At 39.4% G+C, this 26,994-nt stretch overlaps 1 protein-coding gene across 2 annotated transcripts in view; it reads right to left on the bottom strand.

Annotated features, from left to right (window-relative positions):
* The window catches only part of dnajc5ga (DnaJ (Hsp40) homolog, subfamily C, member 5 gamma a), a 41,156-nt gene that overhangs the window by 12,895 nt on the left and 1,267 nt on the right, over positions 1-26,994 (bottom strand). For both annotated transcript variants that reach the window (XM_063035684.1, XM_063035693.1), the window contains exons 2-4: positions 18,347-18,468; positions 10,922-11,135; positions 8,840-9,002 (exon numbers count right to left, since the gene is read on the bottom strand). In XM_063035684.1, the coding sequence (XP_062891754.1) occupies positions 8,840-9,002; positions 10,922-11,135; positions 18,347-18,456 (487 nt within the window). In that variant the 5' untranslated portion in view covers positions 18,457-18,468. The remainder of the gene's footprint in view (positions 1-8,839; positions 9,003-10,921; positions 11,136-18,346; positions 18,469-26,994) is intronic.

Below are 26,994 nucleotides of genomic sequence, written 5' to 3'. Positions count from 1 at the left end.
GAAAGTGTGCAAGGGAGCCAGCTGGATTCGAACTCAGGAGCCTTCACTCCGAAGTATGGCACTGATGCTACTTCGCCAAAGAAATCATCATTTCTTCATGATCTTTTATAGCCTTTCTAAAACCTGTTCTGCCATGCAGCATTCACCCTACCTAAGTATGCTCAGGCATACCTGGACAAGATAGGAAACTTTTCAGCTTACATTTGGGCAACATTTTAAATGACTTGAATTATTCATTGAAATAACAAAGATAGGGGACTTCAAAAAAATGGTACAGTATGTGATAGCGACGTGCTGATTTTCATGATCGGCAGCCTAAAATCAATAACATACATACAAAAGTATACAGGAAGCATATATCTTTGTTTTCCAGAGTAATCACTCGTCTCCAAAGTGGAAATGTCAAAGTCTAGAGGACATGGTTTTAAGCGAGGTTGCACCAATTAGCTGCAACTTCATGCTGTTAGGTGAGGTTGTGGCTGATGGAATAGCGATGTTTAAGATATATACAGAAATAGACAGAACAGAGGAATTGAAGTACCATGCACAAAATGATGGGATTAGTTTAATTTACTGGCAATATCTAAATGTAGTGGGCCAGTAGGCTTACTCCTGTGCTACAATTTTCTATGTACTATGTTTACTAAAATTACTACTAGCCCCAAGCTTCTTGTTATTCTTCTACGTTACTAATTTATTCTTGTCCAATTACCATCCTTTTATCTATGGAGGTTTCATTTTGCTAATACCTGCTATTTGGAAATATTTTTTCAAAAGCCAGATGTACATTGATCTCAATGCACTGGGACATTTTTTTACTCCATTGTGAACCACAATTAACAATCAGAACAAATCAGTGCTGACTTTCATTTACTAACCTACTCCAAATGCCAAAAAAATTAAATTATAATCCCCAAAAATTTGCCCATCACCACAGTTAGGCTGACTGATCTTCTGTTACTGAGTCTACCACTTTTTAAAAACATAAAAACAGATTTACAACTTCATGGTGTTGAAAAAGAATGGATATTGAAATAACACATTGCAAAATTTTCTGCAATCTACCCATGAATTTGTTTAGTTAATGTCACAGTCCAAAGCCAATTTAGAGCAACTATGATGATCAGTGATCAAAATCAATCATTAATTTCATGAGCAGTAGCTTGATAACGGTCAGGGATCCCCTGCTGACCAGAATCAACTGTACCAAGCAAAGCATCTTCAGAATTGTCTTGAAGCTCCCTTGACGCTGTTGTTGTGTGATATATTTTGTGAGTTTGACAATGGTTTTCTTAGAAATAGATTCTAGGAAACCTAGTATCTAGCAACGGTGGTTTGCTATTGCCTACCATTGGGCGAACTAAAGAAATCGCCATTTCTCTTCCTAAATGTTCATCTGAGGACAGAATGTCAGAATATATGGTGATATCTAAAAAGGAGAGTCCTATCTGCATGCTGAGAATAAACAGGGAAGACATAAAACAAGTACAGAACTTTTGCTAGTTAGGAAGCTGGGTGACATCAGATGACAGGTGTGACATGGGCATCAAAAGAAGAATAGGGATGGCAAAAGACACCTTTACGAGAATGAACAGTATACTGACCAATACCAAACTAGGCATGACAATCCGCCTCAGGTTCCCAAATTAGCAATCATATAAAATATATTCAAGAAGGACAAATCAGATACAAATTAATTTGTCACTCTTCATCTTCCATTTTATGTTGATTAAATAGACAAGTATTCCACTTACGACCAGACCTACATATTGCCTTAAACCAAAGTATGCACATTAAAAGGTGTTCCACATCCAGTATTAGTAGTACCTGGACACCAACTTTTTATTTGCACATAAAATCTAATATACTTGTTCTACACTACATTTCTCAGAACAAATATTGAATGCCAATGATCTCAATCTACAACGGTTTGTTTCCTAATGGATCAGCTATTGATATGCAGCTTAAGGTTCAACAAAATTTATATAGAACCAACACCACAAAAACAGGCCACCCAAACGGATGTTCTTTTAGAAATATCAGATAATTACTTCTTCCTGCCTTTCACATCCACTTAACTGCTTTCAATAGCAAACTGCATTAGCACTGCCCTTAAATGTATTAACAGTAATATAATGTTTAATAGCACCACAACTATTCTACATGGTTCCAAGGACCACATTCCATAAGGCACAGAAAACAATTCAAACTCTTATCAAATTATACCTCCCATTTCTGGCCCCACAACAATTGAAGTTCTTTTCCCCCATTCCATCCTCCAGATACCACCAAGATACGCCCTCTTCTCTTTGTTACCAGAGAGGAGGTAAAGAAGCCTGTAGGCACCTACTCAATGATTCAGGTACAGCTTCTTCCCCTCTGCCATCCAATTTCTGAATGGACATTGAACCCATGACACTACTTTTCTTTATTTTACACATTACTGTAATTCACTCTTTTTTCCTCTATTTGTTGTCTTTGCATTGTACAGCTTCTGCAAAGACAACAAATTTCACAACATATGCCAATGATATTAAACCTGATTCTGAGGCCCAGTTAGATCAATCCCTGCTGACAATAATCTTTCTCAACTTTCTCAGCATCCAGGTAAGCATTTATTGCACATATTTCCAGTGCACCAGAACCCTTTTAGAGATCATAAATCTACATTCAGACTTCGCTGTTCTTTTTTTATTCTGAAAAATAAACACCAAAGTTGAAAATCTTCATGGACTTATCAACTGTTTTATTAATGAATTTGAAAAAAAAACCTCATTATACTCCATACTATTTAATGCATTTCCTTTAAGAATTAACTCAAAGCACATCTCATACACAGCTACATTAAATTTAATGCAACTTTTCCATCCTGCTGAAACATTTTGAAGTTCTTCCTATCAACAATTTGAATGAAAATAAATGGCATGATTAGCAAGACTGATACCAAAACTGGTGCAAAGGACAGTAAAAGTGGTAGTATAAGGTTACAATAGCTGAGAAAATAGATAAAGGAAGAGTTGTTTCATCAGCTGAAGTACAAAGTGATGCTTGTTGAGTTAAACCAGGGCAGTAGATGCACACCTGCCTACATAGGGTACAAGAGTTAGAACATAATGCTACAGTGTACAAGACTGACGAGGTGGTACCTGGAATATTGTGTGTGGTTCCAGTTGCCATACTATAAGGATTTGATTAAATTGGGGCAGGGTGTTGGGAGAAAGGGGTGCGGAAAAGATTTGTAATGGTGTTGCTAGGACTCGAGAGCTTCAGTTACAAGAGTCTGAATAGGCTGGGACCATTTTTCTTGAAGCAAGGCGGCTGCTGGAAGTGGAAGGGGGAAGATGGGTGGTGTGACCTGATAAAGTGAGACAATTGTTACAGAAGGCTGGTCGGTCTTTTACCCAGCCTGGTAGGGTCCAAAACAAGAAGCCATAAATTTAAGGTGAAAAGCGCATGCATATGCAGTAATGCATACAGCACACAGGTGATCGTGGATATATGGAATGAGCTGCCCGAGGTACAGGGAGAGGCATGTACAATTGCAACACTTAAGGACATTTTGGGGAAAAAAAATATTGATAGCAAAGGTCTAGATGATTTTGAGTTACATCAGACTAACTCAGGAGGACACCGGAGCCAAATATCCATGCTCTGGGCTTCGTGTCTGCGGGCTCTACAACATTTACTCCGCTCTAGGCTAAACTGAGGAACTGAGGTCTGCTCTGGGCTTCGTGTCTGCGGGCTCTACGACATTTACTCTGCTCTACTCTGAACTGAGGTCTGCTCTGGGCTTCGTGTCTGCGGGCTCTACGACATTTACTCTGCTCTACTCTGAACTGAGGTCTGTTCTGGGCTTCGTGTCTGCAGGCTCTACAACATTTACTCCGCTCTATACTGAACTGAGGTTGAGGTTCGCTCCAAGGTTAGTGTCTGAGGACTCACTTTCGTCTAAATGTTATTTGCTTACTTTTATTGTTTGCACGATTCGTTAATCCCTCTCTGCACAGATTATTTGTCATTTTTTCTGTGTTATTTTGGGTTTCTTTGTTTCGTGGCTGCCTGTAAGGAGGCAACCATCATGGTTGCATTATGTACACATATCTTGATAATAAATATTCCATGAATTAGGTGAGCATAGATGAACTGGGTCTCTTTTCATGCTGTATAACTCCACAACTCTAAGGTATGGTCTGCCACTTGATAGCATTTCAAACTTCAAAGAAAGATTTATGGCATTAATGCAAAGTAATTAAAAAAAACCAATGGTGTTCACCACTGTTCATAAAAGATTATGTTAAATTCTATATGCAGCCACCTTTCAGCTAACTTTCACATTTCCTGATATTATGTTGCATTTATGCTAGACTCTCACATGTATAATTATCCTAAGTTTCCAACTGTCCTTTAACATTGTAATTGCACCTGCTCCTACCATTTCCTCTGGCAGCCATCCAACTTCCACCCCAAGTAGAAACACTTACCTTTCAGGTCATCTTTCTACTTTTAATACTTCACCAAATTCAATAAAGTTAAATATTTAGAAATTCATGTAAAGTATATTCTCAATTGTATTTTATTACTTGATGTTTTAGCAAAGGTTTTGGTATGCTTCTGCCATCTAAATTAACTTAATGGGCCAATAAATGAGCTGTCAGAGTTGATCAATTATATCAATTACAATGGATTCCGGTTAATAGGGACACATCAAGACCAATGCATTTTGATCCAATTTTGACCCTAACCAGCTGCCCAATAAACTGAAGTTTCATGGAAATAGTTAAAAAGATATATACAAATTAATTCTAACTGTATACAAATTATATATTTAAATGAAATACAGAACAAATTAGCACACTACAAATCTAGTTATGTATAACTATTAGTTCCTAATTATGAGGAATTCATTCAGTGCATGCTGTTGTGTTCTTTTGATTGACTAAATTAGCACGAACACCTAGTGCAGACAATGAACTGCTTTTGTAAAATACTTTGACAATTGCATCCCAAGAATCTTCATTTTCATTATAATATTCATGATTGTTGATACTTTCAAATTATTCATAGTTCCTAACTTGAAGTCATGAAATTATTTCATTTTCACTCCCACCATTTCTCATATTGCCAAGCCTGAATGCTTGAAACTGCAGGGAGCAAAAAATCACTGCTATTTGAACATGAACACATGTAACTGATGGCATTTTAAAGCTGTTTGCTCTAAGCATGCTGTAGTGTCTAATAGCCACACAAGTACACATGACTGACGCTAATTTAAAAACTGTTTTGCCACAGCATCTTGCCCAAATTAAGTGTCAGTGTCCCAAATAAATAAAGGGAATCCTGGCTATTTTCTCAATTTGTCCTTTAAGAGTTGTCCCAAATAAGTGGCTGCACCAATTAACCAAATCCACTGCATTTTATTTCCTGAACCAACAAATCTCAATTGAGTTATTCAGAGAACATTAAGTATTTAATATTGATCATATTTTACGGGTTGGTTTTAAAATGTTTTCTCATACTAAAGAGGTCTTAATGAAACACCATCCTAACTTTATACATGCACTAATCCACATTTAAATTATTTAACAATTCTACACAAACTGGGAATGTAACTGCATTTATTATTCCTGCAGATCACCTGTCAGGAAACTGCAAGCATGCATTGGGCAATTTTCCAAATGTCTAAATGAATGAATAGAAAATTAAGCAGACAAGTTGTGCACCCTGGATTGCATTCAGAGTCCTGTAACACATGCAATGCCCATTTATGGAATTGCCTTTTTTAAATACTGTATACTGTCCTGGTCTCTGACCAGTTCAACAATTACTAAACCATCTGGGGCTTGAGATACAAAGCAAAACATCTTCTCAAGAGGCCGAACATCTTTGAGACACTCCGCACATGCCGATGTATGGACCCGACTACCAACTAAATGTGACATTTTTCAAGTGCCAAGGAAAGGAATATAATGAAATTTAGTTTGTGCATAAAATGTAAATTTTTCAACTGACTATTCATGTAACTCAGTTGTCATAGGATAGCAAACAACAGGAATTCTGCAGATGCTGGAAATTCAAGCAACACACATCAAAATTGCTGGTGAACGCAGGAGGCCAGGCAGCATGGAAGAGGTACAGTCGACGTTTCAGGCCGAGACCCTTCTGCCCTATGCTGCCTGGCCTGCTGCGTTCACCAGCAACTTTGATGTGTGTCACAGGATAGGTTTTGTTGCCTTATTTTGAAGTTACTCAACTCCAGTCTGAGCACATCAAAAAATGTAGGATTGCAACACACCTCCATTTCAGATTGGACTATTGTCTGGGGAGTATTATGGTGGCAGTGATGATGCAAACCTGTTCATATTGTTCTAGATTCAGAGTTGGCAGCTTTGGAAAAGAGCCAAGCCACAAAGTATTTAAAAGTTATAACACTTAAAAAAATCTTTTCAATAAACTGATTAGCTTAGCATTTCTACAATAAAAGTCTGAAAACAATATATACTCAGTGGCCACTTTATTAGGTACATCTACTCATTAATGCAAATATCTAATCAGCCAGTCGTGTGGTAGCAACTCAATGCACAAAAGAATGCAGACATGGTCCAGAAGAGTTAGCTGTTGTTCACCAGAATGGAGAAAAAAATGTGATTGACTTAAACTGTAGAATGCTTGTTGTGCTAGACCAGGTGGTTTGAGTAGCTCTGCAGATCTGGGATTTTGAGAATGGTGCCAAAAAAAAAAGCAATGCACAGTTCTGTGTGTAAAAATGCCTTATTAATGAGAGGTCAGGGAGAACGGCCAGACCTGGTTCAAGCCGACAGGAAAGTGACAGTAACTCACATGACCACGTTACAGTTGTGGCATGCAGAAAAGCATCTCTGAATGCACAACACACTAAACTTTGGAGTGGATGGACTACAGAAGATCACAAGCATACCTCCTGAAACTAATAAAGTGGCCACTGAGTGTATCTTTAAAGTAGTCACCAAGTGTAAACCATACATCAGTACAGTGCTGAAACAGGCCTCTCAATCTTATAACCCTTTCAGGTCTCCCCTCAGCCTCCACTATCTCAAAGAAAACAACCTGTTTGTCCAGCCTCACCTTTTAGCCCATGCCCTCTAATCGAGGCATCATCATAGTAAACCTCCTCTACACCCTCTCCAAAGCCTCATCATTCTTATTATGTGACTAGAACTGAAAATATCACTAATAATAGTGGAATGGAGCTACAATGTCTGTAAGACTGGTTATCACACAATCTTCATTTTGTTTGATCACCACATGAAGAATGAAGTGTAGACTACAGTCCTACTTGTGAGATGGATATTCTCAATATCTCAAATGGTGTCAAAGCATTGAGAAATACTTACACTTTAACACAATTCATTATCAAAGTTTGTATTTTGCAATGTCACATGGAATCTATTGCAGGAAGCCTTTAATTTCTTTAGCTAAGTGTGCAAAATAGTCGTGTAGGTGAGAATGCACTGTAGACATGAGTAACAAATACTTTCAGAAGGGTAAAACCTCAAGGGATAACATTCCTCCTTAAATTATACAATTCTACTTGAATCCTTCGTAATGACACAATTGTAGTAATCAAAGAGCCATTACTTGGTTAAATGACTTTTAATGCTTTAGATATTCAATAATGGTCAAAAATTCAGGTTTTTGGATACAGTGAGGTGTACAAATGTTATTTCCTTATAACTCAATAGAACACATTAGGCATAGTTTGCATTTTAAACAACCAATAAACACTTGAAGTCAAAATGGTTCAATATTATGATAAAAATTGGAACCCAAACTTGGGTCCATAACAAGTCAATTCAAGTGCAATCAAAAACTTACACCAAAAACTATTTTTCCTCATTACGTACTCACTACATGCACTTATGTACCCATTTTGCTTTGTACTGGTGACCAAGCATTTCTTCCGCTGGGGGCTTTCAAACTAGAATTGTAAAGTTCATTTGATTAATCATTTTCCATTGTTCTAAAAGTATCCAGTGTCAAAGAAGCATTAATTTATTCCTTGTCTTCCCAAAGTTGGTCTTCAATAATATGTAGCAAATGGTGGCAAATGATAAAGAACCTGAATCCAATATTTCCTTCCTAGTTAATTCCCAATTATATTGAAGTTTAACAATTTTAAGACAATATCGCTCCTTGCTCCTGTACTATTTAGTTTAAATTTGTACATTACAAATGTTGGCTGGTAATTGAAACAGATTCCAATTGTATTGACTTATCAACACTAGAGTGTTCTGCTTTAGTCTGTGCCTCCAAGTCAGGATTTATAATAACAATCTTCCATTTCTCCTGATAGTTTCATTTTCCACAGCAAAAGCAGCAACAGGCAGTGATGATTCCACATAATGATTCGATACAACACCAAAGAGCAGAATTTAACAAACTATTTTTGCAACATCTTTTTCCACTTTGTCATAAAATATGGATAAAATGAATTACAGCTCACTTATGGCAGTGTCAAACACAACTTGACCATTTCAACTTTTCACACCAGCACATGAAAATGCAAAATGAATAAACTGAATCTTCCATCAAGCTTCAGAATAAAATCAGTTCACAATTAACAAAGCAGAACACATTGTTGGAGCATTCCAAACACTAAAGCTGCACAACTGCAACTATTTTAGTATCTTAAATGACAATTTCAGAATTTAGTTATACAGGATGGAAAATCTTCTGAATAATGCCTTTTACTCAATTTCAAAAGTGTATTTTCCACTATAAATCCTATAAATCACAACTAGTGAAATTAAAGCTTACACATTTTGGCTGGTAATTGAAACAGATTCCATTTGTATTGACTTACCATCTTCACTAGTGTGTTCTGCTTTAATCTGTGCCTCCAAGTCATCAGGATTTATAATATCATAATCTTCCATTTCTCCTGATGGTTTGCATTTTCCACAACAAAAGCAGCAACAACAACAACAGCAGCACCCAGTGATGACTCCACAGAATACAACTAGAGCCTGCAACGTAAAAGAAGATTAATATGCAAGGGAATAGTTTTCTATACTCATTAAGCAAGAATATGCACAGAGCAGCCTTTAAAAATTACTACTAGAGTCTTATTTTAAACCCACAAAATCTTCTGCAATCAGTGAGCTTCTCAGACCAAATATCGTCCATGCCATGTCATTAGATATCAAGATGTAGTTAAAATTCACATAAGGTGGTCATATTTGAATTAAGGTGGTAAAGTTTAAAGTTGAACGCTAATTGAAGCATTCCAATTTTTTCTAAAAATAACCAAAATGAAATTGCTTGTATGAAAATAGAATGTTTAAACTGAACTTTCAAAAAAAAACAAATTGTCAGCACCCAGAATTCATAGTATTAACAGCATTTGAAAATCCAAGCCAGAAAGAAACTTTTGCCATTGTTTACAGACTCACAGTTAAAATGTTTTAAGGTATGTTCTATAAAAAGTTGATACACAAGGCAGAAAAAGCTGGAAGTACTCAGGTTAGGGTGCATTGCTGAGTAAAGCTGAGTCAATCTTTTAGGTCACAGATGTGAGCTGATCTGCTGATTAAATGCAGCATTTCCTCCTTTTTGTTTTAAATTTTCAGTATCTGCAGTTTAAGTTCAGATTGCTTTTTCCAAAGACATATATATACATGTTGATAAATGATACTTTATTATAGATTAATATGTTGTTAGAATGTTGAAAAGATGACTATTTTCTCTACTCAGCTCAATCCCTGTTTCACATTTTCTATACTCTAATCAACTCTAATATCTTTAGCTAACACCTATCCTACTGTACATTTTCTTAAACTTTTTGGTATTATTGTAGAAACTGTAGGCAAGACAGTTGAGAACACGCAATTCCCATTACATTCTTCAAAACAAAACATTCTTAGAAAATACAACGTACATCATATAGACTGAGAGCACAACGAGAGTAGTGGTGGTCCTATCACTTACATTCCATGATTCAGCATACATCACTTGTTAGACCACAACTTAAGAGCTGTACTCAGTTCAGCTCACTATATTTGTGACTGTCTGAGAGGGGATGAGAGGAGTTTCACTCTGCAAATTCCAGGTCTCTCTTAATGGAATTTGCAGGAATGAGGGATCATAGTTATTAGGTTAGCCTGGAAAGGCTGGGGTTGTTCTCTTTGAAGCAATGCTGAGAGGAGATTTGATAGATTACAGTGATAAAATTGAGGAGAGCTGTTCCTAAAAGACCCAGGACTGCAGGTGGACAAAAATGGTGGACAAAATATGTGAGGAGTATGTGAGTAAATACATTTTACTCAGCAGTAATAATCTAGAAGGCAATGATTTTGGAAACAAAGTTGATCAATGACTACCCTTGGGAAGATGGGGATTTACTATTTTGTCAAGAGTCATGGATAATGGAGGTCAGATATCATCTTCAATCCATTCTTATTCCTCCCTCTTCTGGCCCCTTCCCAAAGTGCTCTTCTTTTATTTTCCCTGCACTCTTACTGCTCCAACTACTATTAATTTTCAGAAAAAGTAAAAGCCTGAAGTCAAAGGAGGGGGGAAGAGCAATGCAAGTGTAGCAATGGAGAAAGATGAAAATGGCAAAGAAGATGGGAATCAGTAAATTCAAAGCTAATGACAATAATTAAAAAGGCCAGTAATAACTATACCACCATCCACATTAAGAGGCAGAGGCAAATCAGCTTGAGCTAGGCCTGACACTAAACCACAAAGGACAGGCGTCCATCGGTGTATAAAACTAGTGAATACCCTTAAAATTGGGTGGAAACTTTCCAAATCAGAGTTAGAAACATGGCAGAGGGTCAGGAAGTGGAAGGAATGATGGAAGAAAAAAAACTGGGTGACTTCAAGTAAAGAGAAATAAAATCCATAAGCACTATAGATTAAGTTTCCACTAAACATTACCTACCTTAAACCAACACTTGTTCATCAGAAAGTAGTATTTGACACTCTCTTCTCCAAACTGTTCAGCCACATACAGTCCCATTGAGCCATACTCATCGTAGATGCGTTTCTTATTTTCATCATTCAGAATTGCATTTGCATTGTTTATTTCTTTAAACTTTTCCGATGCATCAGGGTTGTCTGGATTTTTGTCTGGATGATACTTGAGTGCAAGCTTTCTAATTGGAAAACAAAAGTAACAAACTTCAGAACTACAATCTGGGTACAAATAATGCTGTATCTAGAGCTAATTAAAAATTTAAAATTAAATTAATCTCCTTCAATCAAATTAAACTATTACCAGGAACACCAGTGCTAATTTTTAAACAATGTTTTTATCATAGTAGGAAGAGACAAGATTTCAAGAAAATACAGGTGGTTTCTGGATTTCCATTTCAACTTTTGTCATATGCTGCAAACCTTAAAAAACATCTCATTAGTTACCCAAATGTGTGCAAATTTAACTGCAGCAATTGCAAAACCAGTTATTCTACTATTGAGTGAATTATTGGCCCTTTCCACAGGTGTTTCAATGAAGCTTAAAAAATATTGCTCGTCACAATGTCAGTGCTCAGCCAGCACAAATATCCTTATAAGTAGATTTAAGCAAAATGCACACCAAGGTGACCTGCAGTTCATTTAGCATGCCCAGCCTAAACTCCTGTAGCAGCATGCTTTACGTGCAACGTTAAACACTGCTGGACTCCATCACTGCAGAACTGGGTGCTCTACACAGCCTGATACAGAAATATTTCAGATGCTGAGTGCACAGGCAGCAACCATGCAGCATGTACCTGTTGTTTCATGAAATCTGGTTTCACCTCCATTGATCCATTGAAAGATCTCATGTAGTACTGACAATCTCTCTACATTTGTAAGACAGCAGTAAATATGTCAAGATGGCAATAGCTGGAATGTGACGTTTGATTCTTAACCTGTCGTGCAATAGCTAGCTCAGTTCAGTCACAGAAGCAATGATGCAACGACTGTCCTATACCTGCCAGTGACTGAAACTATTAAACCTGGGTTTCTAAACACAACATTGCAGTACTTGTGAAAATTGCACAAATCCCCAGTGTGCCAACAATAGTCAGTCTAGGACAAGACCAGACAAAATGAGAGCAGAAGAGTCAGATACACAAGGATCTGGGAATGAGACAGAGCTTGAGGGATAAGAATAGAAGCTGGCACATTGAAGAGCTCAGTAACACCACAGACAGCTATAACATGTGCAAACAAAAGGGGATACCACACAAGTACAGGATACGTTCAGCAAAGGATGAAGTGAAAGTGAAGAGTCAGTGAAAGAAATATCCAAAATGGAAGAAAGCATGTGAGTAAAAGAGAAACATATGGGGATAGAAGGAAGAGTGTTTGGTGCACTTGCTTTGACTGCAATCTGTATGTAAAACCAGCTTACAAGGTAGCCAGGAGATCAATTGGGTTGTGAAATCTGAACATAAACTGTAGAAGCTGGAAATCTAAAAAAAGGAATTGCTTGAAACACTCAGCAGACAGACAGCTTTTGTGGAATGAAAACCATAAGATATTGGAGCAGACTTAGGCCATTTGGCTCATTGAGTCTGCTCTACCATTTCATCACAGCTGATCCATTTTCCTTATCAGCCCCAACCTCCTGCCTTCCCCCCTATATCCATGCCCTGACCAATCAACAATCTATTAACCTCCGCCTTAAATATACATACAGATTTGGTTTCCACAGGTGTCTGTGGCAATAAATTCCACAGATTCACCACTCTCTGGCTAAAAGGACGCCCCTCTATCTTAAGGCTGTGTCCTCTGGTCTTAGACTCCCCCACCACTGGAAACATCCATTCCACATCCACTCTATAGAGGCCTTTCAACATTCAATAGGTTTCTTCATTCTTCTGAGTTCCAGTGAGTAGAGACCAGAAGACATCCAACGCTCCTTATATGACAAGGCTTTCAATCCCAGAATCATTTTCGTGAACCTCCTTTGAACCACCTCCAATATATCAAACCCAAGAAAGAAAACTAGTTATTTTTAAACTGAAAGAATATGGAAGAACAATGAACAGAAACAAGAGGAACCTTTCTTTTATGGCAAGGCCAGGATTGTCTTTGGGATAAGTTGTAAAGCTCACCCCATATAACCATATAAACCATATAACAATTACAGCACGGAAACAGGCCATCTCGGCCCTTCTAGTCCGTGCTGAATGCTTACTCTCACCTAGTCTGATCTACCTGCACTCAGCCCACAACTCTCCATTCCTTTCCTGTCCATATATCTATCCAATTTTTTTTAAATGACAAAATGACAGTAGAACCTGCCTCTACCACTTCTACTGGAAGCTTGTTCCACAAAGCTACCACTCTCTGAGTAAAGAAGATCCCCCTCGTGTTACCCCTAAACTTTTGCCCCCTAACTCTCAACTCATGTCCTCTTGTTTGAATCTCCCCTACTCTCAATGGAAAAAGCCTATCCACGTCAACTCTATCTATCCCCCTAATTCTAAATACCTCTATTAAGTCCCCCCTCAACCTTCTACGCTCCAAAGAATAAAGACCTAACTTGTTCAACCTTTCTCTATAACTTAGGTGCTGAAACCCAGGTAACATTCTAGTAAATCTTCTCTGTACTCTCTATTTTGTTGACATCTTTCCTATAATTTGGTGACCAGAACTGTACACAATACTCCAAATTTGGCCTCACCAATGTCTTCTACAATTTTAACATTATATCCCAACTCCTGTACTCAATGCTCTGATTTATAGAAACATAGAAAATAAGTGCAGGAATAGGCCATTCGGCCCTTCGAGCCTGCACCGCCATTCAGTATGATCATGGCTAATCATCCAACTTAGAACCCTGTACCTGCTTTCTCTCCATACCCCCTGATCCTTTCAGCCATAAGGGCCATACCTAACTCCGTCTTAAAGGCCAGCATACCAAAAGCTTTCTTCACCACTCTATCCATATGAGATTCCACCTTCAGGGAACTATGCACCATTACTCCTAGATCACTCTGTTATACTGCATTCCTCAGTGCCCTACCATTTACCATGCATGTTCCATTTTGATTAGTCCTGAATGGCCCAAAATGTAGCTCTTCACACTTAACAGCATTAAACTCCATCTCCCATCTTTCAGCCCATTCTTCTAACTGGCCCAAATCCCTCTGCAAGCTTTGAAAACCTACTTCATTTTCCACAACACCACCTATCTTAGTATCATCTGCATACTTACTAATCCAATTTACCACTCCATCATCCAGATCATTAATGTATATGACAAGCAACACTGGACCCAGTACAGATCCCTGCGGCACACCACTAGTCACCGGTCTCCAACCTGACACACAGTTATCCACCACTACTCTCTGGCATCTCCCATCCAGCCACTGTTGAATCCATTTTACTACTTCAATATTAATACCTAATGATTGAACCTTCCTAACTAACCTTCCATGTGGAACCTTGTCAAAGGCCTTACTGAAATCCATATAGACAACATCCACCCCTTTACCCTCATCAATTGTCCTAGTAATCTCTTCAAAAAATTCAATAAGATTTGTCAAACATGACCTTCCATGCACAAATCCATGTTGACTGTTCCTAATCACACCCTGTCTATCCAGATAATTATATATACCACCTCTAAGAATACTTTCCATTAATTTACCCACCACTGACGTCAAACTTACAGGCCGATAATTGCTAGGTTTACTTTTAGAACCCTTTTTAAACAATGGAACAACATGAGCAGTACGCCAATCCTCCTGCACCATCCCTGCTTCTAATGACATTTGAAATATTTCTGTCAGAGCCCCTGCTATTTCTACACTAACTTCCCTCAAGATCCTAGGGAATATCCTGTCAGGACCCGGAGACCTATCCACTTTTATATTCCTTAAAAGTGCCAGTACTTCCTCTTCTTTAATCGTCATATTTTCCATAACTACCCTTCTTGTTTCCTTTACCTTACACAATTCAATATCCTTCTCCTTAGTGAATACTGAAGAGAAGAAATTGTTCAACATCTCCCCCATCTCTTTTGGCTCCGCACATAGCTGTCCACTCTAATTCTCTAAGGGACCAACTTTATCCCTCACTATCCTTTTGCTATTAATAACTGTAGAAACCCTTGGGATTTATTTTCACCTTACTTGCCAAAGCTACCTCATATCTTCTTTTAGCTTTTCTAATTTCTTTCTTAAGATTCTTTTTACATTCTTTATATTCCTCTAGCACCTCATTTACTCCAAGCTGCCTGTATTTATTGTAGATCTCTCTCTTTTTCTGAACCAAGTTTCCAATATCCCTTGCAAACCATGGCTCTCTCAAACTTTTAACCTTTCCTTTCAACCTAACAGGAACATAAAGATTCTGTACCCTCAAAATTTCACCTTTAAATGACCTCCACTTCTCTATTACATCCTTACCATAAAACAAATTGTCCCAATCCACTCCTTCTAAATCCTTTCACATCTCCTCAAAGTTAGCCTTTCTCCAATCAAAAATCTCAACCCTGGGTCCAGTCCTATTCTTCTCCATAATTATATTGAAACTAATGGCATTGTGATCACTGGACCCGAAGTGCTCTCCAACACATAACTCCGTCACCTGACTTATCTCATTCCCTAACAGGAGATCCAACACTGCCCCTTCTCTAGTTGGTACCTCTATGTATTGCTGCTAAAAACTATCCTGCACACATTTTACAAACTCCAAACCATCCAGCCCTTTTACAGAATGTGCTTCCCAGTCTATGTGTGGAAAATTAAAATCTCCCACAATCACAACCTTGTGCTTACTACAAATATTGCTATCTCCTTATAAATTTGCTCCTCCAATTCTCGCTCCCCATTAGGTGGTCTATAATACACCCCAATAAGCATTACTGCACCTTTCCCATTCCTCAATTCCACCCAAATAGCCTCCCTAGACGAGCCCTCTAATCTATCCTGTCAAAGCACCGCTGTAATATTTTCTCTGACAAGCAATGCAACACCTCCCCCTCTTGCCCCAATTCTATCACACCTGAAGCAACGATATCCAGGAATATTAGTTGCCAATGACACCCCTCCTGCAACCATGTTTCACTAATAGCTACAACATCATATTTCCAGGTATCAATCCATGCTCTAAGCTCATCCACCTTTCTTACAATGCTCCTAGTATTAAAATAAATGTATTTAAGAAACTCTCCACCTCTTACTCTGTTTATCCCTAAAGGTGCAAACAATTTATTATCTTTTTCTTCCTTCTCCCCTACATCTTCGGGCTGAGCGCTCCCCTTCTCTGTCACTGGCCAATCCTCCCTCACACACTGTCTACTAGCTTTTTCTGTTTGTGAACTAACCTCCTCCCTCTTAGTCTCTTCAATTTGATTCCCAGCCCCCCAACCATTCTAGTTTAAAGTCTCCCCAGCAGCCTTCGCAAATCTTCCTGCCAGGATATTAGTCCCCCTAGGATTCAAGTGCAACCCGTCCTTTTTGTACAGGTCACACCTGCCCCAAAAGAGGTCCCAATGATCCAGAAACTTGAATCCCTGCCCCCTGCTCCAATCCCTCAGCCATACATTTATCCTCCATCTCATTCCATTCCTACTCTCAATGTCGCGTGGAACAGGCAGTAATCCCGAGATTACTACCTTTGCGGTTCTTCTTCTCAACTCCCTTCCTGACTCCCTATATTCTCCTTTCAGAACCTCTTCCCTTTTCCTACCCATGTCATTGGTACCTATATGTACCATCTGGCTACCTATCTGGCTCCTCACCCTCCCACTTCTGGATATCTTGGACGCGATCAGAAACATCTCGGACCCTGGCACCAGGGAGGCAAACTACCATCCGGGTCTCTTGACTGAGTCCACAGAATCGCCTATCTGACCCCCTAACTATCAAGACCCCTATGACTACTGCCCTCCTCTTCCTTTCCCTACCCTTCTGAGCTACAGCGCTGGACTCTGTTGCTTCCCCCAGGTAAGCTGTCTCCACCACCCCCCCCCCCCAACAGTACTCAAACAGGAGTACTTATTGTCAAGGGGCACAGCCACCGGGGTACTCTCTAATACCTGACACTTCCCCTTCCCCCTCCTAACCGTGACCCACTTGTCTGCCTCCCGTGGCCCCAGTGTGACCACCTGCCTGTAACTCCTCTCTACTAACTCCTCACTCTCCCTGACCAGATGAAGGTCATCGAGCTGCAGCTCCAGTTCCCCAATATGGTCGCTTAGGAGCTGCAGCTCAGCGCACCTAGCGCAGATGTGGACGTTCAGGAGGCTAGGAGACTCCAGGACCTCCCACATCCAACACCAAGAACAACAAGCTGCCCTCACCCTCATACTTCCCCCTTTCCTCAAATAACAGGAAAAATTGAAAACCAAACCTACTTTGCCTCGCCCGCTTCAGCCAAAGCCCTTAAGCCTTCACTCTGTTCCCGGCTCACTTTGCTACCCGCAAACCAGCGCTGCCCGCTGTATAAGGCTATGTTCCTTTTAAATCTTCTGCGCTTCACTGCCCGTCACATGCCTGCGTGGTCCCACCTCTCACCTCCGATGAAAAGAAAAAATCAAAATGGCTCCCGCCACACTCCCACTCCAATTCTCAGACTTCCTTCTCCAAATTAAACCCGAATCAGGATTTCTGACCTTTTAAATCTTCCGCGCTTCACTGCCCAACATCATACGCCTGCGCAGTCCCACCACTCTTAACTCCGATGAGAAGAAGAAAAAATCAAAATGGCTCCTGCCTCACTCCCGCTCCGATTCTCAGACTTTCTTCTCCAAATTAAACCCGAATCAGGATTTCTGACCTTTTAAATCTTCCGCGTTTCACTGCCCGATGTCACACGCCTGCGCAGTCCCGCCTCTCTTAACTCCGATGAGAAGCAAAAATCAAAATGGCTCCCGCCGCACTCCCGCTCCAATTCTCAGACTTCCTTCTCCAAATTGATCAGTTGATGGGGGCAGTTGGAGAGGAAAAACGAAAAGTTATGAATTAAGGGCAGTTTGAAGAATGCACAGAAACACTGTAGCTGTGTGGAATGAATGTATATGAACTGCAATGCAGTCACCCAATTAGCATTTGATTTCTTTAATGGAAATCACTTGTTGAGCTGCAAAAGTAGCACACAAGATTGGAGAAAGTAGGAGGGCTGTTTGGATTGCTAGAAAGGGAATAGATAGAAGAACAAGTGTCACATCTCCATTGGTTTCATAGAAAAATGTGAAAGGGAGCGGTTGGAATCAGTGGTGGCATTTTAGAAGCTGCCATAAAGCATGCTCATATTTTTAAAATTCTGAATGATAATATTCTGAACTATTCCAAGGGAATAATTTTACATAATTATTGGAACATTAAGAATGAATAGATTTCAAATTAGATTTAACAATATTTCATACCTATATGCCTTTTTGATCTCCTCTGGTGTAGCTCCTTTCTCTAATCCCAATGCCTTATACAAACTTTCACCTGTTCGAGACATCGACCGCTGAAGTCGTGGTGCAGACATGTTGGCAGGTAGCTGTAAGAAATGAACAGGTTTTTAAATCTAATGTAAGGGCATTTTCACTGATCTGTGTAAAAAAAAATCCCTCAGACAGCCGCAGCTCATTCAGAACGCTCCTCCTAGAGTCCTCACTAAGATAAAGAAAGTAGAACCTATCAGTCCAGTTCTCAGATCACTACACTGGCTTCCTGTCCAGAGAACTGACTTTAAAATAATGCTACTGGTTTATAAAATTTAAACGGTCTAGGGTCAAAATACATCTCTGATCTCTTGCTGCATTACGAACCTTCCCAAGTTCTCAGGTCATCTGAGGCAGGTCTGCTACAGTCCCCAAGGTCAAAACTAAATGTAGTTACTATGCTCCACGTATCTGAAAACCTTCCAGAGGATCTGAAGTCTGCCTCAACTTTAAGCTCTTAAATCAAGGCTTAGTACTTTCCTTTTTGCTGTAGCTTTTAATTAGAAGCTCCTGCACTGCAACTTCAATTTATCATATCTATTTGTGATTTTATTCTTATATATTGTTTGAAATTTGATATTCGATTTCTGTGTAAAGCACTTTGAACTGCCCTGAGCTTGAAAAATGCTATACAAATAAACTTGCTTGCTTAAAATGGACTGGTTCTCTTCACCCACTCCCCACAATATGCATTTTTTGAAAGCTAGAGGAAAAATTATTTATACAGCATAGAAAACATGTATACATACAAGCAGGCCTGCCAAAGGCACCTCCCTGAGCCAGTCCCATTTTGCTACAATTATTCCATATCACTCTAAATCTTTCCTATCCAGCCACCTGTCTAAATATCCCATAAACATTGTAAAATTGTTTACTTTTTTTTGGCAGCTTGTTTCACATACCCACCACTCTGTGTGAAAAGCTTGCCGTCAAGTCTCCTTTAAATCTTTCCCCTCCCACCCTAAGTCCATGCCCTCTATTATCCTGGGGCTGGGGGGTGGGGGGGACCATCTATGCCCCTCATATCTCTGTAATGTCACCCTTTGGCCTCCTACACTCCAGAGAAAATAGCCCCAGCCTTTTCAGCCTCTCCTTACAATTTAAGCTGTCTAGACTCTTTCACCACCGTCTGCCTACATTATGCCACACGTTTAGGGAATTGTGTAATTATACCCCCCTCTCCTATCACCAGAACCCTGCCATTTAATATGCATGTCCAGCTGAGGTTTACCTTTCCAAGATGTGACACTTTAAGTTAAATTCTATCTGCCATTCATAGGCCCACTTTCCCAGTTCTCAGGTAACCATCTCCACTGTTCACCGTATCATCAATTTGTGTCATGCAGAAATTTACCAACCACATCAGCTACATTCTCATCCAAATTAACATGGATGACAAACAACCATCAAGCCAATTCTGCATTCAACTGGTTAGCTCATATCTGATCTAACTATTCAGAACTGGCTACCATGCAGAACATTACCTGCAACCTAACACCCTGTCCTCACCAATCCTCTTGGTCACTTCTCTAAAATAAAAACAACTTTGTGAGAATTTCCCATTCACAAAGTCATGCTGACAAATCAACCCTCATCTTTTCAATTGCAAGGATTCTGGTTCCTCAGTCTCCTCTGGTTACTTTCTCATTACTGGTGTTAGGCTCATCAGCTTTAGCTCCCTGGCTTGTCTACGTAGCTCCTCTTAAAAGCCCAACATTGCCACCTCTTAACCACCAGGCTCTTGAACCAAAGGGGATAACGTCACTCAATTTGACTTCTTCATTTAAATGTCTGAAGTTCTCAGTCATCCAGGTCATTGCATATCGAGCAGTAGTAAATCAAGACAAGTGGACTTGCTGTGTTGTCCAGAAGGTGTTTCATCACTCATCTGAGAGGCTTCATCCGTTCTGATCCATGGTGGGTAGTTTCCCAGCTTATGAAGTCTGAGTTATTTAAAGGTACAGCAATTGCATGAGTGTCATTCAGAGTCGTAAAAGTGATGAGAGGTTTATTAGTCTGATCTTTACATCAATGGAGGTATGAACTGTTGTAGAGACACCGGGGTACAGATGTTAGGACTACATTACAAGTAGCTGAAGGGTGGTGTCGTACTTTATCCCCTTCTGTTCAGGGATGGATTTTCTAGTTTGACAAAAATGGCTTCTATAACCCCTCTTTAAAACCACCCATTTTCCCTGTACCAGCAAATTGTCCAGGAAAATGTCAGGGTATCCGTCCGTGAAATGAAGCTCATGAGAAAGTGGGTCATGCACCAAGACAACGACCCTAAACGCACAAGTCACTTTACCAAAGAATGGTTAAAGAAGAAGAAATTTCATATTTTGGATTGGCTGAAACAAAGTCCTGACATTAGAAATGTTGTGGAAGGACCTGAAACAAGCAGTTCAGAATCAGGTTTATTATCACCGGCATGTATCGTGAAATTTGTTAACTTAGCAAGGAAGTCCACCAACATCCCAGAGTTGAAGCAGTTTTGTAAGGTGGAATGGCCTTAAATTCCTCCAAGCCGATATGCAGGACTGGAAATATTTGGTTGAAGTTACTGTTGTACAAGGAGGGTCACACCAGTTACTGAAAGCAAAGGTTTACATACTTTTTCCAACAAATACATGTAATATTGGACCCTTTTTTTCCAATAAATAAATGAACAAGTATAATGTTTGTGTTTTTTTTAATTAGATTAGATTATGAAGACACATAGTCCTCTTTTATTGTCATTTAGTACTGCATGCATTAAGAAATGATACATTATTTCCTCCGGTGTGATATCACAAAACACAGGACAGACCAAGACTGAAAAAACTGACAAAACCACATAATTATAACATATACTTACAAACAGTGTAACAATACCATAACTTGATGAAGAAGTCCATGAGCACAGTAAAGTTCAAAGTTTCTCAAATGTACCACATCTCACGCAAACGAGTGAAGGAAGAAAAACTCTCCCTGCCGTGCCAACCACAATCCGACTCTGAGTCATCTGAAAACTTCGAGCTCTGATCAGCTGTCCGACACCGAGTACTGAGCGCCATCTCTGTCCGAACGATTCGACCTCCTTCTCGGTCGCCAAAAGCAGGCAAGGCCGGGGGGATTTTGAGGCCTACCCTCCGAAAGATTCCAGACCACACAGTAACGACAGCAGCGAATGGGCGTTTCAGAAATTTCTCCAGATGTTCCTCTGTGCTTTCAAGTCCATTCTCCATCAAATCAGAATTGTCCATGGCCCCTATTTAACAGATACAACATCATTTTTCACCGGAGGGCTACGCACACGCAGGCGTGCTGCCATCTTCTCCATTTACATGGGTTGTCTTTATCTAGTTTTAGGACTTGCATGAAGATCTGATCACATTTTAGGTCATATTTATGCAGAAAAAGAAAGTTCTAAAGGGTTCACAAATTTTCTAGCACCACTGTATATGTAGTTTGATAATAAATTTACTTTGAACATTAGCCAACCTCCAGCTTTCTAGTACCTCTCTTGCGGCTAATGGCAATTCAAATATTTCTACCAGGGTCCCAGCAATTTCTTCCCAGATTTCTTCACTATTCTTAGGATACATTTGGTCAGGCACCAAGGCTTGGCAACTTTGTGGTTTAAGACTATTATCATTTCCTCTTGTAATGTGGATATGTTTCAGGAAATCATTTCTCTTCTCAGCTTCCATGACCTGCACCTCAGTAAATACAGAGGTATTCATGCAAGACTTGACCCACCTCACGTTGTTCCACATACTTAAAGGATGCCCATTTTCTCCCAAGTTACCTTCTAATCCTTGATATTCTTGCAGAATTTCTGATTCTCCATTACCTACTCTGCCAAGACGTTATTTCCCCTTCTTGTCCTCCTACTTCCCTTATGCCGGCTGGTGGCATAGTGGCATCAGCGCTGGACTTCGGGGCTGTTCGGGGAATTGTGATATCCTCCATGAAACATCGTTCGCTAATCGTGCCAGCCTTGCCCTTCATTTGAACAGAAACACTTGATCCACAACTATCTCACTGTTGAAGGACTCCCATTTGCCACACATCATTTTATTAATACCCTCTCCTACTCTTTTTTCAAGGTCCTGTCTAATGCCATCAAAATTAGCCTTCCTCATTATGGACTTTCTTGTGCATGCAGGTAAGGAGGACAGCCAAGTGATCAGATTTACCAAAAATATGGTCTGGGCATGGAACAGTAGCCATTCCTCATCTTAGTATAACAATGATCGAGTCACTAGTGTGTTGGGACCTCTGGCTCTATACATTATGTGCTGATGGTAATTGGGCATAGACTTCTTCAAAAAAGCCTGGTTAAGGTCCCCGACTATGATTTGAAATGCGTCAGAATGAACTTTCTTGTTTGGAGATGGCATCATGCAGTGTCTCAGGCGCTTCATTATAGTCAGCCGCTGGTTGTATGTAACGTATGATCAGGATAATGGAGAACTTCCAAGATAAATAGAATGGATAGCATTTGATTATTAGGTGTTCAAGGTTGTGGGAATGACTTCGACAAAACCACCACATCAGAGCACCAAAGAGAGTTTATATGAAACACATCTTCATCTCTTGTCTTTGTTGAATCAGCATTTTGGTCCATCCTGTGACTCAAGAAGCCTTCGAGTCTGATTGCTCTATCTGGTATGCTGGGAGTAAGCAATGTCCCAGTTGCACATAGAATACAACAATCTCACATTTCCCTCTGATACAGGTCCTCAATTTTGTTTTCCAGCGACTGCTCATTTGCGAACGAGATGCCAGGTAGAGGGTGTCCCATTCCCCTGATTCAGCCTGGCTTGGAGTCTCCTCCTACTCCCTTCCTTACTTCCACCTATAGCAAAGAACCTTCATCTGTTGAAAGATGCCGTACCTGCTTAAGAGTTAAGTACGCCAAGCCCATTAGGAAACTGAGAAATCTGTAGTTCATTAAGTTGATTTAAAAGTACATTGCTTAAAAAAATTACATGCTGCAGATTGCAGTGAGAGTAGTTCAAAAGACGTATGTAGCCAGCAAAACGTTGCCATGGTTCTTGCTTAATTCATAATGATTAGAATTATTCAAACTGGATTTCTTCAGAATCAAATTTGGCAGTATATGGAACAGGAGAAAATCATTGAATGAAAATCAAAATGTGCAAGAGAGGTGTTATTCACCAAGGGACAATTTGTAAAATTAAAAAATGGTAGCCAACAGATAAAGGAGAGGAAGTTTGGTTGACCATGTCATTGATTATAAGAATTTGAAGGAGTTTCATTAAAGACAGCATTTATGATTAGTCTGGTATCTTGACAGGGTTGTTTACCTGGTAAGAGAATTTAAAAGGTAACTGCAGAAACATAAGCAGCTGCAAGATTTAAAGACTGGAAAAGAAAGCAATGTTGAAATTGGGTCAGTATTAGTTTTGAAAAGACACAATGACCCAAAAAAGATATTACCTTATGTTCGTCCTTTAAAATTGCAATGCTTTCCAGATTGTACTGTGCATTAGAAATCAGGGTCAAAAATTTGTAGGATCAGAATCTTCAACAGAAGAATTTCAGTCTATACAGCTGAACAATGGATTATATTTGTTGGATTGTATCAAAATGGACTGCTGTGTATAACTGTGCTTGAAAAAAAAAATCAGTTCTAACAACCACACCTAACATGTCACCCAGCGCCTAACATATCACCCTAGCACATGAAGCCTTTGGACTTTTTTAATGGAGCAACCATACAATGATGTGCAAACATCAGCATTTCAGGCAATTCATCTGATCATACTATGAAGGACTTGCTGAGCTATAGAAGTTTTGGGGTAGTGCTACATACAAAATGAACTATTCTTCAGAACTCCAAATTTAAATTGATTTCTCCAATTACCTCCACAATTATTACTGAAATATACAAAACCAATAATAATTGCTCCAATGTACAAAAACAATTTCGTGTAAGTTTTGAAACTCAGTTCCCACAATGTCACTCATTCAGCCTCTAAAAAAATTACTTCCTAAATACTGACCAAGTTCGAGATACTTAAGAGGTTTGACTCTGCATCTTATTACATACATCAAAGTTGAATGCAATTAAGGTTTAACAGTTTTCACTGGTGCTGCTCTTTAACAGGGTTAATTAGTCTCATTCCCATACAATTACAAGTTCTCTCCCCCTCTCCAAGTGCTATCTACATTACATTCCAGTTCACAATTAATTGACATGACAGTTCTTGTCAACTTGCTATGCAAGTCAAAATATTCTTTTCTCTTCCCTCTGGCTCCACCAACAATCATATTCTGTGCCTCTGGCTGTCTGCCAACGGAAATACTTTTTATTACTTACTCTAACAGTCAATTCTGAACACTGCTTTCTTATTTTACTGATCATCAGCTATCCATGCAAATGGTAAAAGTTTAAAAAAGGAAATTATCCCCTTCGGAAAACATTTGGTCAAACATCCAAAATGTTACTGTTTATGCACTTTGACTCCCCACTGATAATACCAGACTTGGAGAATTTGCAGACCTTTTACTTCCAACGTGCTTTGTCACTCATTTTTTTCTTTAGACATCACAAAATGTGTTTCTGATATAATTCAATTGTCCAAATTTATTCTCCTACAAACATAATGGCATCTTCAAGGACTCCTGCACTTCAAAACACTGGAGAGACACCAAGTTTGTCTCCAAAGAAAGCAGTACAATGGGCAGGCCTCATTAGTCACATGCCTTAACAGGAAACACCAAAATGAGCCACAATAATCAAAACTCTCATAATAACAAATAGCCAGGCAGACTGAAGAAGAGTCAAGGATACTCTCAAAGGCTCTTTTCAAAATTGGGTTTCATGGTAGTTGAGTGGTAGCATAGCAAAATTAAAGCTCAAGGCATTCCGGAGTTTGGAATTCAATCCTGGGGCCACTCTTTAAGAAATCTCTGAATATCCTGCGTGGGTTTCCCCCCGGGTGCTCCAGTTTCCTCTTAGGTAGTAATCCTTGTCAATTATCCCATCATTAAATTAGGTTTGTGCGGCAGTGTAATTCAAAGGGTTGGAGGGGCCTACTCCAAACTATATCACTAAATTTTTAAAAAATGCAATACTCCCACCAACTGTTGGGAATTGCTAACCCATGGCCATTCTGCATTCTCTGAAAACACCATGTCTAAGCATCAGAACCAACTCAAAACATCCACTCTCACCATGCACTTCCAGCCCCACGTACTTTATCTCAACTCACATTGCCAAAGTGGCCTAATCAGTCATCATACTATTGTTTATGGTACTTTGTTGCATACCACAGTCATATTACCTTCATTACAACAGTGACTGATTCTTTGGCTGTAAAGGACATTAGGGTATTGAGAAGTCATGAAAGCTACCAAATAAACACCATTTGCAACATTAATTACATTGTACTCCAGTATAAAGCTACCAAATTCAAGTGTACCATCTTTCTTCTTTCATCCATTCCTTCCTGTCTTCCATTAAACTAACAAATTTTTGTTTGACCATAGTTAATTCATTTTGTTTACGTTAGCTAAATTGGCAAGAAGATTAGTGACGATTAACCAGATGATCTAAACAGGAGTACAATTGTATTAGACAGCTTTTGTTATACATACACCAATTGGAAATGTACACCTAACATTACACCAAAGTTGCACTGAAACACTATAAGTGGTTACAAGCTCAGTAGAAGAGAAATTGCTGGAAATATGCACCAAGTCACACAGCATTTGCAGACAGAACACTTAATATTTCTGTTGACATTAACTTGAAAAAGTTAAGAGGAAATGAAGAGAACAAAAGATGTGTCTGTGATGGAGTGGATACACAGAGTAATAAAAGGTTAGAAAAGTGATAAAAGGGTAGCAGATCAGAGCAAGAGTTTGTCCAATGGATACAGGAGAGGAGGGGAACAAAAGCAATGCTAAATTACAGCAAACAGAACACTACATTTGGAAATCCAGGCAGGAACTGTGGAGGGACTTAAGCAGTTAACATTGATGACCTTACTTTAGGCTGGTTATCTGAAATTATACAATTAAATACCAAGGGCTACAACATGGCAGCTGAAGGATAAGATGGTGTCCAGACACCTACGAGGGGCCTTGATTGGAACAGTGTGAAATACCAGCTAACAGGGCAAGTTGGGTGGAGAATTTAACATGACAGGCAATAGTATAATTCTTCCAAATATTCCGCAAAACGGACACCAAAACTGTATTTAGTTGTTCCAGTGATAAGAGAAGGTTAAATCCCGGGATGGCGAGACTGTCATATGTTGAAAGATTGGAGTAACTGGGCTTGTATAGACTGGAATTTAGAAGGATCAGAGGGGATCTGATTGAAACAAATAAGATTATTAAGGGATTGGACACGCTGGAGGCAGGAAGCATGTTCCCGCTGATGGGTGAGTCCAGAACCAGAGGCCACAGTTTAAGAATAAGGGGTAGGCCATTTAGAACGGAGTTGAGGAAAAACTTTTTCACCCAGAGAGTGGTGGATATGTGGAATGCTCTGCCCCAGAAGGCAGTGGAGGCCAAGTCTTTGGATGCTTTCAAGAAAGAGATGGATAGAGCTCTTAAAGATA

The sequence above is a fragment of the Mobula hypostoma genome, chromosome 2, assembly GCF_963921235.1.
Source record: "Mobula hypostoma chromosome 2, sMobHyp1.1, whole genome shotgun sequence".
Classification (NCBI taxonomy): Eukaryota; Metazoa; Chordata; class Chondrichthyes; order Myliobatiformes; family Myliobatidae; genus Mobula; species Mobula hypostoma.
Note: the sequence above shows the minus strand (reverse complement) of the source record. Positions and strands in the feature narration are given on the sequence as shown.